Raw genomic sequence first — 25,213 nt, 5'->3', positions numbered from 1 at the left:
TATTGTTAAACCAACTAACAACTGAACCAGCAATATTGGAACACTGCCGTAGTATTTTGCAAAAGTCTTTGAAAGTGATTATGTGCCCCCAAAGGAAGGGGTAATCTTCTGTCAGGGGAGAGTGTCCGTTTGAGGGGCTCCCCGGAATGACAAAGCTCAATCGGATTATGCTTTATGCTCCCTTCAAAGGCCCCCGGTCCTTGGGCAGCGCTTTTGCTCATCCCCATGCGGATCCTAAATGAATTTTCATTTCCAATTACTTTACAATTTTGCTTTTGTGTGCCTGATGACTTGGATCCCTCGCCCGCTCGTCTTACGTCCTGCCCCTCGTGGCATTACAATTCGATTTCCTAATTTTCAATTTTACACGTTTGGCAAACACTCGAGTAGTCGAACAGCCCAGATCGAAAACAGGACAAGACCCGAGAGCCCCTCATCCCCATTTCTCATCCCAATCCCAAACCCCGTCCCCATCCGTATCCACATCCGCAACAGCATCCGCATCCCAATGCCCGTCCAATCGCTGCGCTATCCGCATGCAATGCCAGGCCAGAGACTTTTGAGAAATTTTAATTAAAATTGAATTTTCTTGCATTTAATTAAAAGCTTAGCTGGCGCGCATGAAAAATGAGAGAAGCCAAAGAAAAACTATGCTCGATGTGGATGTGGATGCGGACGAGGGTGCGGACGAGGATGCGGATGTGGCAGGGCACTCGAGCAGAAGTGCATGCACTGGCTGCACCAGAGATATGAGACTCATCATCGTCAGCTGGCCCAGGCCCGTCCTTGGACTCCTCTATATATCCTCGCCGTACATCCTATATATCGAGATAGGAAACGGAGCTGCAGATATTGCCGTTTGTTTACCCGGTCCGAGGGCCGGGCGTCCCGGGTTCGTGTACCGGTGCTAAACGCAACACTGACAGCTCCTGTCAAAATAAGCAACTAATCTGCCTGCTGCAATATTGTTTGACAAGCGAACACACAAACAATGGGGCGGGCTGCCATGCATCAAACTGCCATTGAGGGCTTGGGCCATTGATTTTCCACTGGAGACAATTGGCCCGAAATGTTGGCCATAGTACCAGCAACCATCGCCATACGCCCATGCCAATTGGTTTTTGGATTGCGGCTGGCTAATTAAGTTTTTCAACCAACAATGCCCCCTCGACCCGAAAGCCCCTGCAAAATTGCCCCCGAAAATTTGTCTATGCCGCAGCATTTTCCACCATTTCCGGCCACAAAAATGCATCACTGTTGCCGGCCGGAAGTCGAATCCGGAGGCGGCCATGCAAAATGATTCGTTCGTTGATTTTTGTCCGGCTTAGCGATAATTTTCAACCTGCCACAATGAGCTTAGGGGATATAAGTAGAAGGGGGTTTCTTTGAGAAATAATTATTAATTATTAAGGAGACTGAGAAAAGTTCTAAGTAATTTAAAAAGAGAATAAATCGTGCTTTTTGATTTCTCGCTCTTATTCAGACAGATTTTTACTATGTGAATATTACAAAGAAGGAAAATAAATACTTGATATTTATATATTTAAAAAAATTATATAATTTATATTCTGTTAATATGGTAAGCAAAATGCAGTGAGTATCTTATGGTAAGTGGCAAAATATGTGTTAGAAAATCACTTGACTTTATATTCTCCCTGCTTCCCCCCCAAACTCTTAATGCCCCAGCTACAAGGAGAAAACCAATCAATGTATACTTGGCATTCCCTGCCTTGGCATCGCAGAATGCCCTGAACAATTTCTGGTGGGGATGCCGTCACACTGACCAACCGAGCGATCAATGGCCAACCATCCTGCTTCCGGAGAGATGCGGGCGAAGCCACATAATTGTTTTAAATTTTTCATAAATTCCCCCGCAAAATGTAGCTCGATAAAAATGCGGCACACAGCCCGCACCACCACCACCAGCTGCATGTAGTAGGTAAATTTTGAGAGTCTCGGCTTTCGAGCGCCATCGAGCCGAGACTCCTCCAGATCCGGTGGCCAAGAGCAGAGATCCCAGATGCGAGATGCGAGGAGCGAAAGCCCAGAACCAGGACCCGGCATAAATAGTTTAATATAAAACGCAGACAAAGGCCTGGGTGCGGAGAGAGGAACCCTTGGCTCATCTCGTGCCCGCATAGTTTGTTCAGCCCATGCCCAAGCCCCGCCAGCCAAAAGTTCGTGAAGCGTTTCTTTTGTCTTGCGGCACGAGGGAAAATATTTAATGCACCCACAATATTTTGCTTGGCTGGCAAGTGATAATGCACCCGCCCAGGGATGGCCTGCCTTGGCCTCTGCCAGGAGAGCCGAGGAGCAGGAGCAGGAGCAGCACAAAGGACCAAGGACCGACCAGGCACCCAACCCACCAACCAGCCAAGCAGCCATCCAAAGTGGGCGTGCCGCTAGTCGTCAAAGCAACCCTCCCCTGCCGAATCGCTTTTTATATGCATATTCAACAGCGTGGAAGTAATAAAGCCAACTTGCCGACAGTTATAGTCGCTTGTACAGTTGTCTGGAGACAGTCGGCATGCCGGAAGCAGGAATCAGTTATCAGGAAGCAGGAAGCACTCGTTGTCGGCCCAGACATTCACGGTCCAGGATGCCGGCGAGGAGGAGAACTATTGGAAAAACCATTGGAAATCCAAAATCTTTGACACCCGACTCCCGACACTCAATGCACACAATTTATGGCATGATAACAAAACTCAATGTCTTTTTAGGACCTGTCATATTTATTCTGGCTGGGTTATCTTTGAACATCCTAGGACCAATCCGAAGGATATTATGAGCATGGACATCTCTAATTAAATATTTTACCTTTGCTTCGCAGGGATGGTAACCATGAAATGATGACGATATATTTTCCATTAATAGTAATAATAATACCGTTTTGAAAACTAGAAATGTAGCTATATGTTCTTTAGACCGGTTAAATATGAAACAATAAATATAATAAAAATATTTATAATATATAAAAAAGCAGAACTTTTTTTTGGTGATAGGTAAAAAATATTAAAAACTTCAATCTTGATGAAGACATTCTACAAAAATACTATACCCAAGGAAAAGTATACTCTCATACAGTAAATTATGATCAATGAAGCCAAGACTTCAAAATAAATTCTTCGACCGTTCCCTTAGCAGCTAAACCATATAGTTGTTTTATTTTTGCAAGTTTTAATTCGCAACTCTTTGTTTACTTTATTTTATTGATCTTTCTTAGAAAAGCTTTTAGACTTGGTCCTGCAAAACCTGGTAGATGGATATCTTTGCGATGCTGGTCAAAAATATATTATCTTTATATCTTCAAACCCAAGTTGAAGGACAATATTTTGTCGCAATTTGTCACATGACTTGATGCACAAGGCTACGCTGACATAATTAAATTTGCATTTGCCCCAAAAGGCGGCCTAAGAAGAACGTTTAGCTAATTTGCCATTCAAAGCACGCTTTAATCGAACCCACCGACTCCATGGTCCTGCCAGCCAGGCAACGAAATTGAAAGTGACATTTATGACACAGACATTGCCGACACGACATCATCATTCCCATCAGCACGGAGCTGAATGTGGCGTTCCTCTGACGAAACGAGGCGCTGCAGTTGCCCCGTGGCACTGATTTGAATTCTGTCAACAATTTCACAGCCACGACATCTGCGGAGGTGCAAAGAGGCAGTTGATTGGCCGTCTCATTGCGACATCAGACAGGAGGCAAATTTAATTGTTGTCAATCCGACATTGCCAAATTGGAGCTGCGCTTCGTTTGGGCCCGGCCTTGTCTTTTGGTTAGCCGCTGGTTAATTTCCCCATGTTTGTCGGGATTACTTCCACGCAAATCCGATTACTTGGCTACAAGTTTTGGGAATCATTTTTAATTTAAGAAGGTAAAAAGATGAAAAATTACTCAAACCTAAGGAAATATTTCAGAATATTATAATAGCTTTCAAACATACGAAATTTCTCAATATCTTATCAAAAGATTTGGCTTCCCGTTCGTAATTCAGAAAATATTTTAGTATAACTAAGAAATCATCTGCAAAACCGTAGTACAGGATGTGTATTTAATAGGAAGCATTAAATACATTTTCAAAAGGAAAAGTGATCCATGTTAATCAGTGCTCTGTCTACATAATCAATCATGCTTGTCTAACTCCACCCCTACACCGTGGAAAGTTCTTTTTCAATGTCATGGCTACAAAAAATTGTTGGCATATTCTGTGGCTATTTTTATGCTCCTGACATTGCCAGTCTTTTTTCCATACCTCTGTGTACACTCCTAATTTGTGGTCTTCTTTTTTGTCCTGCTGCGCTTTTCTCTTCTGCATTATTTTGATTTGGGCCATAATTATTTTCCTGGCCCTCTTTGCAATGCAGTGGCCGAGAGCTTCCAACCCGGACTTCATCGCACCCCTTTACCATCGTCTGGTTCCCCAGGATGTGCCAACATTTTGCTTGTCACGCAAATGTTTCGTGTCAGATTTGCCCTTCTCCGGTTACTTTCCTGCAGGAAATATTCATTTTTAACCGCATATATATGTATACCGCTACACAGTTTGCCATATTCTTCATATAAACCATTATGTATTTTCAACATTAGTATGTAGAAGCCGTGTTCGGGGAAAACCGCGCTGCACGTCGACGGTCCACTTGCAGGAAGAGGAAGTCTGCCTGCCCACAGCCGACTGACCCATGAAACAACTCATTTTTGCAGCAAAACTTGCCTAGATGGCCATAGTGCGTCAAGATCCACTGATCTGGCGATGAAAATCTTTCAGTCATTTGGAATTTCCTTAATAAAACAATTTTTTTTGTCATTTAATTGGTTTGGTAATTTAGTTTTGTTCCTCAAGCTGGCAAAATCTTACATAATAACAAAAAGATCAATTTAAACTAAAATGAATACAATTTTATTTTCAACGTTTTGGCGTACAATTTTTTTGTTGGTTCATTTATTGGATGTCTAACCTTATCAGAAAAGTTTATGGATGTAATATCAGTTTTGTTGTACAAATGAACTCAAATTCTTTAATATTTATGTTTTTTAGTATTTTAATCATAATATTTTGGGAACTTAAAACACGTTTTTTGAGATTAAATTTCTATAGACCTTGTCTAAAAATGTAGAAGACAGAAAGGATAAATTTGAATTGATTTTCCATCGACCCTGTTGCACTGTGCTCTTCGCGCTGCACGTTCTCTCGGTCGCAAGCTATATTTTTCAATTTGTAAACATATCCTGCGGTGTCGGCGCTGAAAGCCCGCCTGAAAGGGGCGGCATTAGCCAGCATCTGCCACGCCCCCCGTCCGCACCCACTGGCCGGGATGAAATGCATTTGCTTCATTTGTTTGGCGTGTATTTCATGTCAACTTAATGTTTATTAGAAAACGTCTACTCAAATTGCAAGGGGCAACTGGCAAGGAGGAAGGACGAAGCTCCGGCTGTCAACTGATGCAACTCCTGCCCAGCGGAGCTCATTCATCAGCCAACGGAAGGAGAAACTCAAACAGTTTTTAATACGCTATTTGGGAAACGTAAACTTGAATCCTCCAAAGCCAGCGGGCGAAGTTTTAATATCCCACCCTTCTCAATGCAAATAGGACATCTAAGTTCAAGGGTTAGGTTTTTGTATATTAAAGGAAAAACCGAAAAAAACAGAATAATGAGTCTAAAAGAAACAAAATCAAAGCTAGGGAAAACAAAGAAAAGCACATCAGAAAGTAAAAATGATTTATCGTATAATGGAATTTTGATATTAAGCAGTGGCCAACCCTCAATTTTAATGTATTGGGCACCAGACATGATCCATTTGTTGGTTTCAGTCGGGATGACCTATTGATCTGCCTATCGCAAGTCAAAATGCAACATCCGACAACTGCGACTAACCGTTACCGAGAATATTTCAAATACTGAGAACTCGCAAACGAGCGTTTACGTTATCACTGGGGAATAAGCATTGATAAAGAATTTATTGAAAAAATTCCAATCATTAGGCTCCCATGAATATGAAAAGCTGCTTCAGTAAATAAAATAAGTATATTGAACAGAGGCAATCGAAAAGCCGATAGCAGAATACCCTTATCTAATTGTATGTAAATAAATTTTATATTTTAAAAAGTCGAATTTAAAAGTAACTCTTCTTATGCACATTTTAGTTTGGCAAATGGGAAAGTTCGTAGATGGTTTAAATACTTAAATTAAAGTGCAGTTTAGACAAAAGTTTACAAGCACTGGTCCGTTATCAAAATGTATGAATAATATTAAAGTGTATACAGTACATTTAATTATGATGTTAAAGCTAAGCAATCGAGTTTGTAGAGCCAAATACCGCTTTCACTTTATTTACTTCAGATAAAATAATCTACGAATATTAAATATAGAAAAACGCATTAAAAAATGATGTGACCTTTTGAACTTCCCCGCCTTGAATCCTTCTTTTTTAGGTTGGACATAAGTATTTAAGGAACGAGTTCCCCGTAAAAAATTAGGAAGTGCTCTATTAGGTGATAGCGAAAGAAATTAAAGAAGTGGATTAATCTGAATTTTATTTAGCGATTTAGTCTTTTGAAAACATGGGGCTTACAATAATTTCTTAAGACTTTGGGCACCCGCTTCCGCACTCGATGCCCTGGCAGAGGTCGCACAGGGAGGACTCCACATGGAAGTACTCGGTGGCGCTGCGTTCAGTGACATAGTAGTCGTAGAGTCGAACCCAAGATGGCTTGTGATTGGCCACCGCATGGGTGAAGATGGCCTTCAAGGTGAAGCACTTGCGGTTATTGGGCCTCATCTTTTCGAAGTAGATGTGAACCTCGGTGTCCTCATCCTTGGTCTCCACGCTCTTTACATCGGAGATGGCCTTGATGTCGGCGAAGGATTCGGGATCGCTAACATACCCGGATGGCAGCTGGACCTGCATTAGCGCCATATTGGTGGGCTTTCCCTTGTCGGAGGCTGTGACGGGAGTATATTCGCCGCAAATGTCCAGTGCCAGTCGGTATTTTTCCGATTTCCTGGGATTAATGGTCAACTTGAAGCTGGGACTCGGCTCCTTGCTGTCCACGTTGTAGCGGTACGACAGCTGGACTTGGGCACGTCCTTGTCCTGCAGCCGACATCGTTACCACCTTGGCGGTATTCGGAAGTTGGTGCGTCTGCATCGTCAGCTCGTTACGTGGAGTCACCTCAATGGTTTTCTGTTTGTTTTGCAAGTAATTCAGGGTTATGTCCATCTGTCCGGTCGGTACATGAGTTTGCATCTCGTACTCGGTTAGGGCCATGGTGGCCACAACCGTGTCCTGGGACGAGGCGAACCCGCCGTTGCTGTTGCGTTTGCTAATCAGCCAATCGATAATGGGCTGCGGGTCATCCGTCTGCTCTTGCTCCAGAAGGGCGAGCAGCACATAAGAGGTGATCTCCACATCGTTGCTCACACTGTGGTCCGACCTGGACCACCATTTGTGGCCACCCCTCTGCTTGGCCATCCCCTCCAACTTGTTGAGAGTACTCTGGCCCTTGCGATTGTGAGCCAAAGTCAAAGCCAAAGCGGCGATGGAAAGATCGTAAGGATCATTCGACTGGTCCACATTCCGTGCTACAAATGCCACAGCCTTATTGATCTCGTCTAGGTACTTGGCTGTTTGATCCTGCGAAGGAAAAGGAATAAAGAAGACGTTATCCCAATGTCACAGAAGCTTACCCTGTTCTCGAAAAATGTAAGCAGCACGAAAGAGGTCAGAGCCAGGGGACTTCCATGGCTATTGTGGATGACCTTACCGAGTTCCGCGAACTCTCCATTGGGCTGGTGTCGGGACTTGAGGAAATCGAGTCCAGCTGTCAGGACATTGGGGTCAATGTCTATGTGCCTGCTTGCCTGGTGGAAGGATCGGATCACATAGGCGGTCAGCCAGGTGCTGCCTGCAGGATCTTGTTGGCCCCAGGCACTGAAGGACCCGTCGTCACGCTTGTAGGTGAGTTCTCTCTGGTAGCCAATCTCCGCAAATTGCTTACCATTCTTGAATATTTCTGGCTCATTGCGCTGACTCTCTTGCAAGTAGGTCAACGCCAGGACGCTGGGCACAAAGTGGAACATGTTCTGCTCACCGCATCCGTGGGGCAAACGAACCAATTGGTCCAGGTTCTCGAGGAATGGCGCCTGTACTGTTCCACCCACTTCAATTACCAAGAGCTCGGAGCCCTCGATAGCACCGTTAACGTCTTCTACCATAATTGTTTTTTCCGGCGGTCCCAGATCTGAGGCGGCACTCCGGCGGTGCAACCTTTGCAAGTTGACCAAGATGGCTTTGTTGACGTACTTGGTCACGCCATCGGGCTCCACTCGGAGAATCTGATGGATGGCGTCGCTGGCGTATGCCGAGACGGCGGTGATCTTCAGAGTGATTAGCCCCACCTTCTTGGGCCGAATCATGAACGAAATGCTTCGCCCAGTGCCGGCCTGTACCCACAGTGTCTTTCTCCGCTGCACCTTCTGCATTTCTTTGGTCACATTAGCACTGGTGGCCTCTATAAAGTCGTACTGCCCATCAGAGTTATCCATTGTTACTGTAGCCCTCACCGCCATTTCCTGGTAGTTGAATACCAACACGGGTATGGCAATGACTTCACCTCGCTTCACGGAGTACGGCAGATTGGTGGTCAGGAAAAACGGCTGGAACACGCGAACTTCTTTTCGACTCCGGGTCACGGCAAGGCCGGACTGGGGACTCAGGGAGAAGCCAGTGATCACCCAAGAGGTCATCGTGTCGGGTATTGCCTTCCTCAGGATATATTCACCGTTGGCGCCCACCCTGTTGAACTCAGTTAGACTCGGATTGCTCTTGGAAATGGCATAGGACTTACTGGGTTATATTTGAGAACAGCCAGGTCTCAGGAAATACTTTTCGAATAGCTGGAAGTTCACTTTGCGAACTTGTTGGTTTCTTGATAGCTGTAGGAGCTGTGTTTTGATCTGATCCACCTTGAGGAGACGCAGATCGGCCACCAAAGGAACCAGTACAAGTCATTTGTTCTGCCAAAGAAAGATAAATAGTTAGGTAAATATTCGTATATATCTTTAACAATAACTTACCAGGGTTGGTATAACAGCCACCTGTTGGGAAAACCAAGCTGATTAAGGGCAACACTGGTTAACAATTGGATTTTACTCACCCGACTCCCGACCGATGTTTATATTGGCATTGCTAAGGGTCACCAAATCGGAGGAGTAATTGGCTAGATTGCCCAATATTTGGTCCCGGTTGAAGTCGTTTCCAGATCTAAGAAGCAGTACACTTTCGTCCACTCCAAGCAGGCCGAAGAAGGCATTGGGAGCGGTTTTTATCTTAAGGATCACCTCTTCGCCGGGCTTTGCATCTTTCGGTGCGGTTATTTCAATCTATCGATAAACGTATTTAGTTTTATACAACCAACTTCGGTTGCTTAATTATTTAATGATCGCTCACCGTGTTTCCAAAGTCCCTCTCGATGTCGATCGTCTTCTCGTCGGACATCATCACTCCGTTAACAATGTAATGCACAAAAATGGTTGCTTGGGGCACCATGTGGAAGGTCGGCATGAAGTAAATTTGCTTTGTGTTTTGTCCTTCACCCACTTTAACATAATGATTTGCAACAATGTTACCCCGAGCGACAACCGTGAACATAAAGTAGGGAATATATCTGGTCGATATTACATTGATAACGATCCTCTCCCTTAGCTTAGGGCTGTAAGAGGAAAGATGTAGTTGAAAGTGTAAAAAAAACACCTTCAATACTACTTACTTTTTGGTAATAACCTCTATATTAAGGTCCTGGTCCAGCTTGTATATATATTGTTCGATGCTATTGGCGTTTTCAAATGAAGCCACCACCAGACAGCTCTTGCACGCAGTATCGGGAAGCATTATCGATTGGGTGGCGATGCTTTGGTAAAGAACCGCTTGGAAGGCCTTGGAACGGCTGCAGCACAGCACGTTAAAGTGGACCTTTTTGGATGGATCATTTACAGGAGTATCGTTCAAGTTTTTAACCACAACACTAAAGTCATAGGGAATTCCAGGCTTATAGAACATTGGCCAATGGAGATCCCCCAGCTTATAGCGATTCTGATGAAGAGTCACGTAGGCGGTGCCGTTGTGTTTGAGATCCGTCAGTTCCTCCGTAACGGTGGCGATAATTTTTAAAGGACTCTTGTCGGAGGCGGAAATGGGAAGCTCCACATTGACCTCTCCGTCTATGGGTAGGCTTTTCTCGGTCCGACTGCCCTCGATCGCAACGACTAGGTTGCCCTTGACGGGCTTTCTAAAGGTGTACCTGGCCAGTATAGTGGCCATAATACTCCCAGCACTTGCCGCCACGTCCTTGGGGGTGGTAATGATCACCTCGAACTTCGGCACCACGTACTTGTCCACCACCAGCACCTTGGTCTCTTTGGCCTCGTCCTGCACCGTGACCGCCAGGGTCCAGTTGCCCAGGACTGGACGATCGGACAGCTGCAACTCTCCGGAGTAAGTGCCGCTTGAAGGTTTGACCTCTTTCCACCGCTTGATCAGGTTCTTTTCCCCGTCGTGGACCTCAATGGTAATGGGCTTGTCGATCACGGCGGGTCGGGTGTGTTTATCCACGAAGAGTACTCGGAACTGCACCAAATCGCCGGGCTTGTAGGTGGCCTTGTCCGACTGAATGTAGACCCAGTTCTTGTCCTCGGCAAAGGCTAGCTTGGTGGAGTTCTTGAAGACAATTCCCCCAGTACCTTCAACTTGCAGATGATAATCACCACTGGTCAGCTTGGGGATATCGAACTCAATGGCTTCCGAGGACATGGGCTTAACGTTAACGGTCTTCGACCCATTGAATGAGTCTCCCTTCAGGCTGACAGAGATTTGACTGGGTCCGGGTGCATTGTGCACAGTAACGGCCACTTTGTATGGGCTGAGGGATCGCAGGGTCTTGGGTGCCACAACGGTATAGATGCTGAATAAAAACATTTGTTTTATTTAAAAATGGAAGATGTTCAGATTAAACCAGGCCTGATAAGGTACCATATATAAAGAGCTTATGCGAATTTTTAATTTTATTACTCGTCTGAAAGCACTTATTCTCGGGAACAAATCTTTTGGTTATCAGGCAGTATTTTTAAATATTATATTTCTTGGGAAAACATGAATATATAAAAATGATACTAAGCATTGAGTTCCGTTTTTAAATATGTTCAAAACAAATACTTAGGAATATTTGTAAAATATTTTCACCTGGACCTGACCCAAGTATCTCAACACATTTTCTTGTAAAAATATGTTCTATAATGTTTCTTAAAGGACGTTCTCAAAAAAAAAAAAAATTGTTGGATAATACAAATTACAGACAGTAAGCAGTCATGCTTGTTTTTAATTTAAACATGCTTTTATTTTTGAATTTTATTCACTTATTTGTAAAGATTATTCGGTTTTTCTCACCCATTGGCGTTTATTAATGTTAAATGTTGCAAAACGAATGAAATTAAAACCAAAAACAGCATTTCTACGGCTTTTTATATTTGTATTTTTTACTGATTATTCTTTGACCGATCCACTTGAGCTACAGAAAATTGTGATTGTGATCAAGTTGGGATGCGTTGTTTTATAGGGGCAACATCGCTTATTCCTGCTGTTTATTACCACCCTAGTGATAAGAATTCGCACTACATCTCTACATTATTTAATGTCAGCTTGGTATGTGTACCGAGCGAGTATAGCTTTACGTCTTTTTATTTTTTGTGTGCTATTAATGTCACGGGTAAGTCCAAACTTTTTTCAGTGAACTTTTTGACCCTACTCATTTCCGATAATAAATTAAAAAATAAAATTTCCATAAATTAAGACTTAATCAGCAAAAAAAAGAATTAAAGTAGCCGATATATTTTTTATTTGGCTGAACTTTGAGACATTTTCAAAGCCGCATGTGGTGGCGTAAGCGCCAACGAAAGGCATTACGACGCCGTATCCTGGACGTTCAGGACACCCGCCGCCCGCAGATAGACCACCCAAAGGCATTTCAAATTTTTTATTCTTTCACTCGCATCTACAGCCACCCACCCTGGGATCGGGTCCACAAATGTTTGTACATTAGCAACATTTGTGCAAATGCTTGGGCGTCGTCGCAGGTGCTGATTATATTGAAAATTATTAGTGAAACATTGCAGCATTCTGGCTCCCGTGGAGTTGGGGGCGTCAGTGGGCTGAAAGGATGTGTTTCCTCAGCCTGGCGCTGCATGTGGGCCATAAAAATTGATTGCATACTTTGCGGCGCACCGAGTGTGCGACGACTAAGTGCGGATGTGTGCGTGAGTGCTAGTTAAATAAATTTTAGCAGATATTTAAAGCAAAGTTAAAAAGTCAAAAACATGCCTGCTATTTACTCAATTTGATTTAAATCTTCAACGTAAGCTTTAAGACTGACAACTGATTTCTGTGGAAGTATACAACTTAATAGATAAATAAATAAATGAACTCTGAAATCAAAGTTTTGAAAGTAATGCTAGCTCCTATTTTTCATTTTTCTCCAACAGCTTGTTTATCAATTCCTCGCTGTACTTGACAATAATTTGAAAATTGATGATGTGCACACAATAAAGTGTCAAATATCGACACACATCAGCGCACCGGGAGGCCGACATCATGACTGCCGATGAGAGAGCTATGGAGACAGGACAGCTCTGGCAGCTTGGGAAAATAATATAAAAGTCCATACGTGAGCCGTGCCAAGGAGCAGAGTGGGGATAAGTGAGGAAAAATCTACAAAAATTGATTGAGCGCATGAAGCGGGACGTAGGTGAGTTGATCTAAAAATAAGGTGGCACTGAGCAAGGATGCGGCAGGACCTCTTCTCCCACTCTATTACACAATTTTTCACCTTTAATGTAATTTCGCTTGAGTTTTTTATAGTCTTCCCCTCGAAGTAAGCTTTCGTTGCTGTTGACGTTAAATGAAATCTATTTCTTCCTTGTGAAGCTTCTTACACATAATCATGTTTCCTGAGCGTGAGTTTCGACTGAAATTATGCAAATAGGTTGCCAAATTGTATCAAACAATTTTAGTACGTACAGGAAGGATTATATTAAATTATTCCTGCCAGAATCATTACCTGTTTTGCATTTTATATATTAGAAATTTCTAAATATGTATATGTATAACGAAATTAAAAAAAAATTGTATTTTCTTTTCTTGTTTTTTATTTTGGTGACAATATCCAAGTTGCTTTTGAAATATACTCAAATTCCATAAAACACCACTGGAATGCGTTGACCTTACACTTGAGTTTCTCTATTGGTTTTGTTTTAATAGTTGCTGCAACACAAAACACGGTTTATTATAACACAACACAAACACGTAAAACAATATGAAGACAATGCATTTGATTGCACCTCCCGCAACCTCCGATAAGTTGGAAAATGTTTCCGAGACTGAGTTCGTGTAAGTTACTAAGTTTATATAACAAATCTAAATCGAAAAAATACCCATTAAACAGTAGTTTCAATGAAGAAGAGGAGGAATGTGCCCACTGGCCTTTGGCGGTTCAATTGTCCAGGTGGGATATTAAAACAACTTCGTATTTTATGAAAGACAGGACCTAAAGACATGTTTTTTTTCCGAAAGAACCACTATGCAGCTGATCGATTACAAGATGTTCATTGCGGCTCGTCGCATCCAATCCTTTTGGCGTGGCCACCGCGTCCGAAAGCTGATCCACCAGCGCTGGAAGGCGGCAGTTACCATCCAGCGCTGGTGGCGTGGCTTTCGGGTTCGGAGGACACTGTGGAAACACCTGGAGCAGCGACTGCAGGACACGGTCCTCGGGCATTTTCACCGGGCGGCCGTCCGCATCCAGGCTCTGTTTCGTGGGTGGCGGGCCAGGAGGACCATCCACGATGTGCAAAACCTGCGCCGCATGCAAGCCACAGCCGCCGAGGACCTGGTCAACTGCGTGATCCTCCAGCTGCACCACATTAAGAAAACCGAATCCTTGCCAGGACTCTTTTCACTGCGGGACTCAGTGTGAGTCAACTATTCGGGGCTATCAAGTATCTTATAGTTCAGTTAGTCATTAAGGATATTTCATATAGTTTAATCAAAAGGACGACGTTATAAGCCAAAATTCTAGACAATACCCTCATTTAAAAAATATTTTTCTGCAGCATCCTCTCCAGGGTCGACAAACTGATTACCACCATGATGTTTCGCTTCCACAATGGTCGTGTGCTGTCGATAGTAGCCAACAAGATGTCCCAAAGGGAGGAGCACCGAAGGAACTTCGAAGATGGCCGGTTCTATAATCCATTCCCCTATGCCGGACCCAACTTCAACGAGCTATGTCATGTTGTGGACGAGGGCAAAGTGGTTACCAAGGACTTGACCGCTGATCTGCGCTTTGCCGGAATTGTCGCCAAGTTCGAGGAGTCTCACCGGGAAGAACACTTAAGAGAAACCCATCGTCGTTTTGATACCCGTGAGTATAACGCTCAAGGTTTTGGAATATTTCAGAAGCGCAGAAAGAAATTAGCACTCATTGCATTGTTAATATCCAAAAAATAGGGTTGGTAAAATAATCGATAACATTATCGATAATATCGATAGTTTCCATACATGGTTATAATTGTATTTAAAAAAAATTTTTTTAAAACCAAAAAAAATATTTCTTTACTTATTTTATTTAATTATTTTTTAATACTATATAACGCAATCGATAAGCGAAACTATCGATGGTACCCCTATAGATGTTTTTGCCGTTTTTTTAGTAAAGTATCGTGCATTTAAAAATGAATTTCTTGTAATTTCATGTTAACCTTTTTCCTAGGCAAAATTCAAGAGCAATTAGACAACATCAATGCCCAAGAAGTACATTCTCAGCGTAAATTCTGTGCGGACGTTATAGAAAGCATGCGCAAATGGTCGATCTGGAGTGGAGCCAATGTTAATGCTAAACAAAATATTTTTCAAAGCCCAGCCGAGGTGGACAGATTTTTTAACAGGGCGAAACATATTATGAGTGACTACAATATAATAGCCGCAGAGGACCTTGTAAATTTAGAAGGCTTTCAAGAAGATTTCTTCAGATAAATTCAAAGTTAAACAGATCTTTGTACACACAACAAAAGAACCCAAGATTGTTTTGTACAAAATAAATTTAATTTCTATTGGTTTCACAATTGTTTGAGCTTAAAAAACGGCAATCGGTGGGAACAAATTGATGCTTCGATGGGTTCTCATTGTGATTTAGTTCCCACCCCAGAGCCTGAGGAATTGGCAACACCTGCCTTTGACTGTTTACTAATTAGCACCTATTTATTCACCTTTGCTTTCTTTAATTTTGCTCTATACTCCGCCTGCTGCTTACCCCATCCTCAGTCAGCAGCCACATTTTTCATGCGAAGAATTTTCCTTTGTTTTCAGCAGGCATTTAATTTATTTTACTCTTGGCCGGGCCAAGAAAGCGCCGGCATACGGGGGCAATTTGTGAGCTGCGTGGTAAATCTTGGCATGCTTACCTATAAATATTTGACATGGCTACAATAGCCTGCCCCGTGGATCGGGGGAAACGTGGCAGCCACACATGACCCGGGATGCCCGGGACACGGGCTGCTCAGAGCCTGTGGCATACGTGCAGGAGCATTATCCGCATTCTTGAAGCGGGACGGGTCCTTATACGTGACTACCGTCTGCCGAGGTCCTACAAAAGGGGCGGCATCTGCACTGGGGAGGGCAAATTAGATTTGCCTATAATTAATATGCACGATATGTGGCGTTAACTTGTGTGAAAATTACTCGGCTCCCTGACGTGACGAAGCGCGGTTCGTGTGGAACGCGAGAACAAAAACCATATACTCCAATTACAATCTATCTATTCGGCACTGGAGGCCTTTGTGCTATTCGATTGCGATTCCTGCCCCTAAGTATTTCCTAATTAGTTGTTGATGACAAAGGCACGTGAGTGATTTCTGAGGGATGCTTCCCTGCAAAAGAGCTGCGGAATAGAATTAAATATGTGCGGAGCTGTGCCACTAAAATCAATTGTCAAAATAAATTTAATCAAATGAGCTAAGGTAAGTCTGGGGGTGCTAGATAAATTGATATTCCTTTTGTTCTTCGACAACAAATAGGCTTGGTATTCTGGAATTTTTGAAATGTTTCAAAAGTTGTATGACTGCAACTCTTATTGAAAACTCTCCGCGCTAAGTAGAATATCTTCTGACTCTCTGCCAAAAAACCAACAAATTTAGCCAAATCAATTGCCAGTTTGTACGAAGTGTGTCAAAAGGGGCAGGATCCACGCATATCCGGGCTTTTCTTGTCCTTCCCCGGTTGCCTTCATCCCATCCAATTGAGGCGTTGCCGTAGACAAACTTTTAAGTTTTTAATTAATTTGTCTTGCTGTGGTCCCGGCAGCCGCAGCACAGATTTTTTTTCCAACTCAACCCCCCGTCTGCTCATTTTTCCTTCGGCGGCAGGCGGAAAAAAAAGGTTAAGTGGTTTCATTTGGCAAACATTTACCCAGACCCGAAACGGTAAGTTCCCCTGCCACTCATCAATGCCCAAGTGTGTAAGACTTTTAATAGGCTTTTGTGTGGAAAATAAATTGATGCGGTGCACCTGTAAAACGCTCCAACAATGAGGGGCTCTGCCTGAGCCAGACGAATGTCTGTCCGTGTGATGCGGCCGACCGCATCCCAGCCAGAAAGTTTTCGGAGGCGTGGAGGCATTCCGGGATTCAGTTAATTTTGAGTAAATTGTTAGAGAATTGTTTGATGCTGCTGCTGATGTCTCTGGGCGAGGACCCCATGTGGGCGACTTGTGGCCTTGACTCAAGAATTATGGCATTAAATTACCAAGTGTTTGGGTATACTCCATCCAGCTGGGGAAAAGTGATGTGGAGCTGATTAAAATTATAGATATCTCTCAGTTCTAAGGTTTGTCTAGAGGAAAGAATGAACATTTATTTTCGAGCGTTCGTATATCATCCATAGTTAGTAAAGTACTTCAGAATGTACCCCATGGCCGCCGGATTTTCTTGCTGTACCAGATGTCCCGCCCTGAAGACCCAGAACATGCTTAGTCGTCCTCCGTGCTTTTCGTAGCCCTCGAGCATCCCGTCGATCCGGAAGGCGGTACGCGGTGCCCTCGCATACTCCGACCTACGAGCCCACTTAAGTCGACGGATCCAACTCACGGTGCCGGGCGTGGCGCAAAGTAGGTCCAGGATTCCCGAGTAAATGCCCACCCGGATGGGCGTTTCCTCCAGCAATCTGGCCACTGCAGGGAAAAATGGTTATGGTGATAAAGGGGTGTGCTATATCTTTCTTTCCAAATTTGTAAACTAAAGTAGCTATAACTAAATAATGTCATTAAAAAATATAAAAATTGTATCCTCTTTACCTATATGATTGGCTGGCTTGAAAATATCGTAGCCGAGGCGTTCGAAGACCGTGGAATTTTGCTCCATCCACACGGGCATTTTCTCGAGTCCCAGTGCCCGCGTGACGTTGGTGCGCACGAAGTGGCTCATCTTGGGGTCCTCACCGTACCGGTAGACCTCGTCCACGTGGACGCGCCGTTGAGTGTTGTAGATAAAGACGCCGCCGGAGCTAGAGGCGATCTCCTCTTGAACCTCGGAGGCCTTCATCAGGGCACGCAGCCACTTCTCTGAGTAAACGAGTCCGGCCAGCTCGCCGGCCAATCGCGATATTCTGCGATACCCATCGTCATCCACAATGCCGGCCTGAAGCAGGAATGGAGCATAGGAAAGGACACTGTCCAGTGGAGAGGTCCAGGGATTGCCCACCACCACGGACTTCAGTTGGCAGTTTAATCTGCCACTCCTCTTGGCCAAATGCAGTTCCAGCGCAAATTCGGGGGCCATTTTGCCGCCGTAGCTCTCGGAGAAGATGTGCAGGGGGACGTTTTGAAAAGCCGGATACTTATCCAAGAACTGCTTCATCAGTTGGACGAGATCGAGGGCTATCTGCCGGTTGTTTCTGGCATAGCGGCCGTGCTCCTCCACGTAAGCGAATCCCGTGCCCACAGGACTGTCCACGAAGAGCACATTCATATGCCGCACCCAACTGCTTTCCCTCGCCCTGCCCTCGATGTCGATGGGGCCCAACTGCTCAAAGACCCCACCTCCCGAGGAGGCCACTCCAGGGCCACCCTGCAGCCAGATGACCAGGGGCCTCTGCGTGAATCTAGTCACATTGGCCGTGGTGTACAGGAGCCAGTAGAAAAGGTGCGCGCCCTCGCGGACCTCCACGTAGTCCCACTCCTGAGCTCCGGGTCCCAGACCAATGCGTCCTGGAACGACAGAAACCCATTCTCAGGCATTTTAATAAATAATCCCCCATACCTTTGAAATCGTTGTTTCTTTTTAAGTTTTTTAAAGCGGTTTATTATTTTTGAGTTTTTTAATGAATCACAACTCTCTTGCTACAACTTTAGAACTTTATTTCACTCAAACTTTACAGCCACCATTTTTTGAAGGTGTACCCACCTTGCACGTAAGTCAGCGATACGAAAAAGAACAGAGCCCACAGCCAAATAATATTTTTAATCGGATTGAGCTGCATATCGCGATCACAATTCAACGGAAAAGAAAGTGGAACTAAACAGTCTGGTCCGGCGGGAAATGCGCAACGATCTGACGCAGCTTTTGGCCGCTAGCTAATTATACATATACTTGGAAAAACATACAATTTTCCGATGAAAACTTATGTGGTGATCGAAAGTTGAAGTACCCTTTTATTGATATTTTATTAATCTTTGTAATGTATCTATGTAAAACCTTTTCACTATATACAGTATATTTTTGGGTAAATAAAGTAAACGGATTTTATTTTGTATATAATATTCATAAAATTTACAGACCAATTGTTTAGTTATCTTCGAACGTATGCTGCCTTTGGATTCCCTGTTTTTAAAGTTTATAATAAAATTCTTAAGATAGCTGAGAAAAGTGGCGGAAGAGCCATTGTGTCTGGGCTTGCTGTGGACCTCTAAACGAAATTGAACTTATTTATTCGCTGCCATAGAGTAAACATTGACCCCCAACCGAAAGACCCACCCACCACACATATTAGCTGTGCACTCGATTAAGACGTCAGCAGAAAATACTTAAAAATGGGCATCTGGTCTAGCTTGTCTATTCCAAGAAATCGGAATAAAATGTGATCGTTTATTTGGGGGAATCTTAAACTAATATCTTAAGTAAAATAAGCTACTCGGAGGTTTGGCTGTCATACTGGGTGACAGATTTGAGAACGTATTGCATGGCTATTGGGTTATCGGCGGGTGCCAAGTGACCCGACCTGTTGATCCAGTACATCCCGAACTTGCCTCCAATTTTTTCAAAACCCTGCAGCTTGCCATCGACCACGATGGCAGTGCGATTGGCCTCGAGGTATTTCGACTTATCGGTCCAGGCCCAGTCCCTGATCAAGGCCAGGGTGGCTGTGGTGGGCACCAGAGTGTCCAACTGGCCGGAATATAAATTCACCTTGACGGAGGTTTCATTCAGCAGACGGGGAACTGAAAAAGGTACATATATTCGTATATAAGTGAAAAATATAGAAGGTTTTTGGATTTTTTGCAAGGTTGGTTTACTTACTCGCATTCATATCCGACTTGAGACGATCTCCGTGCAGACTAGTCAGCACATCTATAACCTGCATCGCAAAGACACTGCCGTTGATTTGCAGGGCCTCACTCACGTTCTCCCCCATGAAGGATACGAAATCATATCCGTATCCGTAGGTGCGGTCCTCGGAAAGGTCCAAGTGGGTCTGTGTGTTGTACAGGTAGGTGTTGCCAGTCAGCTCCTGCATCAGATCGTACCACTTCATGTACTCCTCGGTGGCGTTATTGAACTCGTGCCTCTTGAGTGCACTAAGGATGCGCTCTTCCTGGGCATCCAGCAGCACCACGCCATCCTCATCGACCAGGCCGTTGACGAACAAGTACTTGGAGTGCTCCCGGCTAATGTAGCGAGTCGATATCCAGGGATTGCCAATGGTCACAGACTTAAGGGTACCCGGCTGAGCCAACTCCCCGGACTTCATGGCCTCGTCGAGTCGGATGGCCAGGGCGGGAACCATTTTTCCTCCATAACTTTCGGAGAAAATGTGCAGCGGCACGTCCTTGAACTCCTTGTGCAGCTTGTAGAAGTGCAGCATGAAGGTCACGAGATCGTCGATGAGCTGCTCGTTGTTGGTCACCAGCAGACTGGTGTTATCCGCATAGCTGAAGCCCGCCCCCACGGGATTGTCGATGAACAGCACATTGACGTGCTGCACGAAGTTACCCTCGCGTGGATTACCATTCCTGTCCACAGGGCCGAGTTCCTCGAAGTTTCCCAGGGCAGTGGAGGAGCCCCCGGGTCCTCCCTGCAGCCACAGGACCAGCGGGCGCTCCGTGTAGCTGCTCACGTTGGCGGTGGTGTAGAAGAGCCAGTAGAACATGTGCGCCCCCTCGCGGACGTCCACGTAACCCCAGTCCTGCTCTCCAGGCCCGAATCCCTTGCGGGCCTCCGAAAGCCCCAGCGCGAGGAGGCAGACCACCGCCAAGGAACCGCACCACATTCTCAAAGGTAGGCTGAAAAATCACTGAAGTCTTCACGGTGGAGATCGCTGCTATTTATTCCATTTCGCTTGGAACTTGACCCTGAATCTTAAAGGTTTTCTTTATCTGATTGTATATGCTTAGAAAAGTCTAATTACTGTACTACCCTATATTTCTGCACATCTTTGACTCGTATTAACAAATCCTCAAAGCAAAACTGATCAAAAATAATACGTAGTCTGATAAAGTTGAGCTTTCAAACTCGATGTTATAGGGGCAGAAACAAAACGCTTTTAAAACAAATCTTAAAAACAATTAAAAATTCCAATTGGTTTTATTTGGATATTTTGGTTTTCAATCCAATCGGATTTTTTGTTTGTCATTAATACACTTTTTAGTATAATAAGTACAAATACAAATTTTCAAACTTTCCTGACAAAACTTTTTCTTTTAACTACCAAATTATACGGTATCTTAGCGTCGATACATCGTTTTTATTTATTTAATTTATTTAATTCACTACCTTCCTCCCATTTGTTTATTAATAACCAGCAGGAGTATAAACATTTATTTTTAGCAAAGTTTGAGCATAGTTTGTTTGAGAACCAAGAAATATTGATTGATATTTTGAGTAAAGGGAAGCTATATATTTGTAGTTTTCTCTTTATTTATTATAAGTTGCCTAAAACCACGAGTATATGCGTTAAAGAGATTTTTACATTACCCGTTAAAGCTCTTCGTTAATTTGATATGTTATTTTTCACAAATAAATTGTTATTGAGTACTTGCGCTTGATGGTTTAGTTTGAACATTCTTTAATTTTGTTCTCAAAAATAAAATATTTATTTATTTTCTCACAAGTATTTAATTGTTAACCTTTTTCGTATAGCATACTTTAGGGATTTTGTTTTATGTTCCATCTATTCGATGAAATGTGTGAAATACTTTTGGGATGCTTTTATCTAGCAGATAATAATCCTAGTACTTAATAGTCGTCGGATAATCCATCAAACTTACACTGTGTTTATAATGGCTGACAAGTTCTTCACAGATTTTGATTGCTTCATCCCCTGTACCAGCAAGTTGTCTGTTTTTCATGTCCAACGCCGATGTTTTTATGTCGTAATTGTCAAAGTTAAAATTGCTTAATTTCAATTTCAACGCGTCTAGAACAATGGACGGTCCTGTGAGTGGCAAAAAAAGGGGTAAAAACACCCAACTGTCCGGAAATCGGAGAAAAGGACGGGAAAATGAATCCGATTTCTGTTTTCTGTGGCTGCACCCGGAAAAGTAATTAACAAATGTTTGTTTGTTCCAAGCAAGTCAAAAGCAGGACGGCAAAAAAGCTTACGATGCGAGCTGCTCCTTCGGCCTCGCCTCGTGTCGACTGCTTTTGACAATGGCAAGTGGTCGGAGCCCCACAGAAGCAGCCACCACCCACCCAAAGCCACCCAGGACCATCCACCGATCGACCCACTGCCAATTTCGAACGGTTCGCAGTGCAGTTTTAATGAGTGCGCCACCTGGCGGCGGCGGCTGTCATCGGAGGCCAGTTGACGCCGGGATGCGACCGCAAACGGAAATCAATTTGCCATGGGAGCAAAACCAAAATTGCCAGTTCAATGCGTTTTCGATTGTCCATTAAGCAGCTCCTGCAGCTCGCTTTTTGCCCGCTGCCAAAAGTCATTTTCAAGCAATTGGCCCGGCTGGCAGAGCCATCCTGCAGATACAGATACATTCGACAGTGATGCAGGGAAAAGGAGCAGGGTGTTCCGAGATATAGTTTCTCTATTTAGGATTTAGGAAGATTTGGAAGATTTTCTATCTTCTTATTTCCTTTCTTTGCTTTTAAAACTCCCTCATGTTCGTAAAAAATAAAAAAATAGAAATAGAAAAAATAGCAAAATTTATTAAGATAAATTATAAATTATATAATTATCAATAAAATATAAATATTTACCCACCTTTATATTCGGAGATTTTATAAATACCATAATGCTGGAAGACTTTTCTGGAACACAAGTGGCGTTCATGGCACAGTGGGCGCCAGCAGAGCACTCACATGCCAAATAAATTGTTGCCACAGTGCCTCGCCCATGCTCGCCCCCGAATGCAGATGCTTAGCAAGGAGCTGCGATGCACATGCACTCGAGTGCGAAATTGCAGGCAGGAGCAGCAACGCAGTGGAACGAGCCACCCACGCCCACCCACCATGCGGCCCACAGTGCACAGTGGGTGTTGCCAAGCTCGGCACCGCCCATTTGACGCTGTTTTTCATGTCACTCCGCCAATTGTGACTGCACATTTTCGTCTCTGTCGCTGGCTGTGCGTTGTTTTTGTCACGTAAATTACAAGTTTTTCATTTGCGTTGCGGCTGGCGAACTTGGCCCTTTATATTCCTTCGTTTCAGCTGCTTTTCCTCTACCAGAAATAGTCAACCGAGAAATAAATACTGGTAATGGATAATAGCCGAATGGCAAAACAATGAAAAACTTGGCGAACTTAAGCTGCCGCAATAAGTTATTGTAATTAGGGTGGGGGAATTTTAATGGTCAGATTCGGGGTTGTCAAGTAAAGATCCTAAACCTTATTTATCTGGCTTGCCTTAAATAAGTACCTACCGTTTTTGTCTTGAACCTCTGAGAACACACAGCAAGTAAGTGATCAAATAAAACCATCTTTATTTGGCTTCCGTCATCTATCTTACGCACACTTTCAACTTAGGGTCACACACTAAAGTTAACGCTATAGCTAAACATTTTAGTTGTACAGTTTTTCAAACAGACACAGACGAACAGAACATTGAATCCGCCTAGAAACCACAATCTTAACAATAAATCCTCGACAAACCCAACGAAAGCAAACACTTCGAATCTTGCTTAGAGAGTAGATATATGTGTATAATCGTAAGTTAAGGTGTATATTCCTGGTGAGTATGCGAGGATGTGCTCGATGCCTATTTACACTTGACTTAGGGTTAGAGGAGTACTGGGGGTATTCGGAGATGCATTGTCTTTACAGTTACGCCCTTAACATAGGTATAGGTATATGTGAGTAGGTATATTCGGTATGCTGAGGACCTTTCACTGTTGATTCTGCTATTCGATTCGCTATAATATGGGTTCCATAATTGCCGAGCCCGAGCAGGGGTTCTCGTTCGTCTCAAGTCCCGCCTGAAGTCCATCTCTCCTGCCAGTGGCCATCTTATCACCGCTCCGCTCTGCCAACATATTGAACTCCCACCAGGTTCCCCAAGGCCCAGACACTTGGCCACAGGAGCAGGAGCCGGATGGGACACCAGGCGAATGGTCCGGCAGCGGCATCTGAAATAAAACAGACCGAAAAAAGATGGCTTTAGTCTGGGGGCCAGAGATTGAAATCCGTTTTGGGCAGGGCACCCGCCGGTCAAATTAATCTTTGAATTAATTGCTTCCAGCTTAGCGCAGAGCATTAATAAATCGCTGCCGGTCAGGGGGTCGAACACACAGAGGCCCAAGGATAATAAGGTGCTCGGTCCTTTTTCGCTAACTTTGATTTAATGCCCCACAGTTTATCACCGTAATGGCGTGCCTGCAAATGTATCCCCTGTGCATACATGTTCGGCTTGTAAAAACAAACAGGACCAGATCTGTGGGCCTGCCTGGGTCAGTTTCGCCCAAAATCTGCCTATCTGTGGGCTAATTTTTAAGCAGCAACAGCAGACAAGGCTCACCTACTAATGACCGGAAGTAAATCAATTGGGATATTGATAGCCTAGGGGGAAACACAAAAAACAGGGTTGGGTCCTTCAGGAAAATCAATAGATGACCTCTAAGAAGACCGACTTAAATTAAGAAAATATTATTAAATCTCACCTGAGTGTATCAAGAATAGTTCGTTGTGCTCATCCACATCACCGGGCTGATCGAAAGGATACATGTTCATGTCAGGGGATCTTCCAGAGGCCAGAATCCTGGGGCGATCCTCCTCGATCACTTTCTCGGTCTCCTGGGCGTAGATTTCGTGTATTCGAGCAGAGCACTTCAACTGCGGATATAAATTTTAAATTATGGAACATTCATTAAGCTGAATAAAATAACAACTCACCTTCAAGCGACTCTTGATGAAGTGGTGCACCGTCACCACGAAGTTGATCTCCAGAACTGACGACTCCAGGTGCTCGGCCAAATGCCGCTGAATGTCGTAGATGCGGAGGTAGTTGGGCGGCACCTGTATGTCGTTGATCCACCAGGTGAGATTCGCAGCCGGCTTCGAGTAATCCGATGAGCAGTTGCCATTCACAACGTCCCCCAGCCGGTATCTTGAATGGATGCCGGTAATTATGGGTCGTTGGGTGGGCAGTTCTGTTGGGAAGCGGGTGGAAAGATTGAAAGTGGTCCGTGGCAGGTGGGCGGATGAGCCCCAGATTACTTACCAACCACCTCCATGTCGGCGGCCACAATGGAGGTATCGAAGGTGGGTGCATCCGCGGACACTTCGCAGGCAAACTTGCCCGATATTGAGGTGGGCACATTGCGCAAGAGGACATGGCTGGCATTCGATTGGGTGGTCTGCAAAAAATCAATATTTTCGGAAGCCTTATTGGGAAGTCCATACATTTGAATAACAAATTATAACTTGAGGTAAATAACGAAACATATA

The 25,213-nt window shown here is 44.0% G+C and overlaps 5 protein-coding genes across 9 annotated transcripts in view; 1 reads left to right on the top strand and 4 right to left on the bottom strand.

The window, feature by feature from the left end:
- Positions 1-6,521: 6,521 nt before the first annotated feature.
- Positions 6,522-11,575, bottom strand: LOC108032801 (CD109 antigen). Its single transcript, XM_017106807.3, has 8 exons — positions 11,450-11,575; positions 9,777-10,967; positions 9,458-9,719; positions 9,165-9,390; positions 9,085-9,105; positions 8,856-9,024; positions 7,696-8,803; positions 6,522-7,642 (listed from the first exon to the last, which is right to left on the bottom strand). The coding sequence occupies exons 1-8, from the start codon at positions 11,509-11,511 to the stop codon at positions 6,590-6,592; spliced, it is 4,092 nt and encodes a 1,363-aa protein (XP_016962296.1). The 5' UTR covers positions 11,512-11,575; the 3' UTR covers positions 6,522-6,589.
- A 1,656-nt stretch (positions 11,576-13,231) lies between these two features.
- On the top strand, positions 13,232-15,177 carry LOC108032440 (uncharacterized). 3 transcript variants are annotated; one of them, XM_050885412.1, is made up of 5 exons: positions 13,232-13,438; positions 13,500-13,559; positions 13,628-14,026; positions 14,167-14,477; positions 14,826-15,177. In XM_050885412.1, exons 1-5 carry the CDS (start codon positions 13,371-13,373, stop codon positions 15,086-15,088), a joined length of 1,101 nt encoding a protein of 366 aa, XP_050741369.1. In that variant the 5' UTR covers positions 13,232-13,370; the 3' UTR covers positions 15,089-15,177. The 3 variants fall into 3 exon arrangements, with proteins under 3 accessions (XP_050741369.1, XP_016961754.1, XP_016961753.1); XM_017106265.2 differs by having other exon boundaries at positions 13,232-13,444; positions 13,503-13,559; XM_017106264.2 differs by having other exon boundaries at positions 13,232-13,444.
- Positions 15,178-16,924: 1,747 nt separating this feature from the next.
- Positions 16,925-18,640, bottom strand: LOC108032416 (retinoid-inducible serine carboxypeptidase). Its single transcript, XM_017106235.3, has 3 exons — positions 18,510-18,640; positions 17,402-18,313; positions 16,925-17,278 (listed from the first exon to the last, which is right to left on the bottom strand). The coding sequence occupies exons 1-3, from the start codon at positions 18,583-18,585 to the stop codon at positions 16,983-16,985; spliced, it is 1,284 nt and encodes a 427-aa protein (XP_016961724.1). The 5' UTR covers positions 18,586-18,640; the 3' UTR covers positions 16,925-16,982.
- Positions 18,641-19,149: 509 nt separating this feature from the next.
- Positions 19,150-20,593, bottom strand: LOC108032426 (retinoid-inducible serine carboxypeptidase). Its single transcript, XM_017106248.3, has 2 exons — positions 19,623-20,593; positions 19,150-19,543 (listed from the first exon to the last, which is right to left on the bottom strand). The coding sequence occupies exons 1-2, from the start codon at positions 20,590-20,592 to the stop codon at positions 19,233-19,235; spliced, it is 1,281 nt and encodes a 426-aa protein (XP_016961737.1). The 5' UTR covers position 20,593; the 3' UTR covers positions 19,150-19,232.
- A 2,636-nt stretch (positions 20,594-23,229) lies between these two features.
- LOC108032684 (cell adhesion molecule 3) overlaps positions 23,230-25,213 on the bottom strand; it is a 56,738-nt gene continuing 54,754 nt past the window's right edge. For all 3 annotated transcript variants that reach the window (XM_017106659.3, XM_050884924.1, XM_050884925.1), the window contains 4 exons: positions 24,987-25,122; positions 24,659-24,915; positions 24,427-24,598; positions 23,230-23,895 (listed from right to left, as the gene is read on the bottom strand). In XM_017106659.3, the coding sequence (XP_016962148.1) occupies positions 23,780-23,895; positions 24,427-24,598; positions 24,659-24,915; positions 24,987-25,122 (681 nt within the window). In that variant the 3' untranslated portion in view covers positions 23,230-23,779. The remainder of the gene's footprint in view (positions 23,896-24,426; positions 24,599-24,658; positions 24,916-24,986; positions 25,123-25,213) is intronic.

This window comes from Drosophila biarmipes, chromosome 2L (assembly GCF_025231255.1).
Source record: "Drosophila biarmipes strain raj3 chromosome 2L, RU_DBia_V1.1, whole genome shotgun sequence".
NCBI classification, from domain to species: domain Eukaryota; kingdom Metazoa; phylum Arthropoda; class Insecta; order Diptera; family Drosophilidae; genus Drosophila; species Drosophila biarmipes.
Note: the sequence above shows the minus strand (reverse complement) of the source record. Positions and strands in the feature narration are given on the sequence as shown.

Excerpts from the sequence above, each read along its gene's own strand:
- LOC108032801 (XM_017106807.3), bottom strand. The coding sequence starts at position 11,511 with ATGCTGTTTTTGGTTTTAATTTCATTCGTTTTGCAACATTTAACATTA. Across the intron at positions 9,391-9,457 it reads AGAGGGACTTTGGAAACACG|ATTGAAATAACCGCACCGAA; the intron begins GTGAGCGATCAT and ends GTTTATCGATAG. Across the intron at positions 7,643-7,695 it reads TTACATTTTTCGAGAACAGG|GATCAAACAGCCAAGTACCT; the intron begins GTAAGCTTCTGT and ends TTTCCTTCGCAG.
- LOC108032440 (XM_017106264.2), top strand. The coding sequence starts at position 13,371 with ATGAAGACAATGCATTTGATTGCACCTCCCGCAACCTCCGATAAGTTG. Across the intron at positions 13,560-13,627 it reads TTGGCGGTTCAATTGTCCAG|AACCACTATGCAGCTGATCG; the intron begins GTGGGATATTAA and ends TTTTTCCGAAAG. Across the intron at positions 14,478-14,825 it reads CCATCGTCGTTTTGATACCC|GCAAAATTCAAGAGCAATTA; the intron begins GTGAGTATAACG and ends CCTTTTTCCTAG.
- LOC108032416 (XM_017106235.3), bottom strand. The coding sequence starts at position 18,585 with ATGCAGCTCAATCCGATTAAAAATATTATTTGGCTGTGGGCTCTGTTC. Across the intron at positions 18,314-18,509 it reads ATCGCTGACTTACGTGCAAG|GACGCATTGGTCTGGGACCC; the intron begins GTGGGTACACCT and ends CTGTCGTTCCAG. Across the intron at positions 17,279-17,401 it reads CAAGCCAGCCAATCATATAG|TGGCCAGATTGCTGGAGGAA; the intron begins GTAAAGAGGATA and ends TTTTCCCTGCAG.
- LOC108032426 (XM_017106248.3), bottom strand. The coding sequence starts at position 20,592 with ATGTGGTGCGGTTCCTTGGCGGTGGTCTGCCTCCTCGCGCTGGGGCTT. Across the intron at positions 19,544-19,622 it reads CAAGTCGGATATGAATGCGA|TTCCCCGTCTGCTGAATGAA; the intron begins GTAAGTAAACCA and ends TACCTTTTTCAG.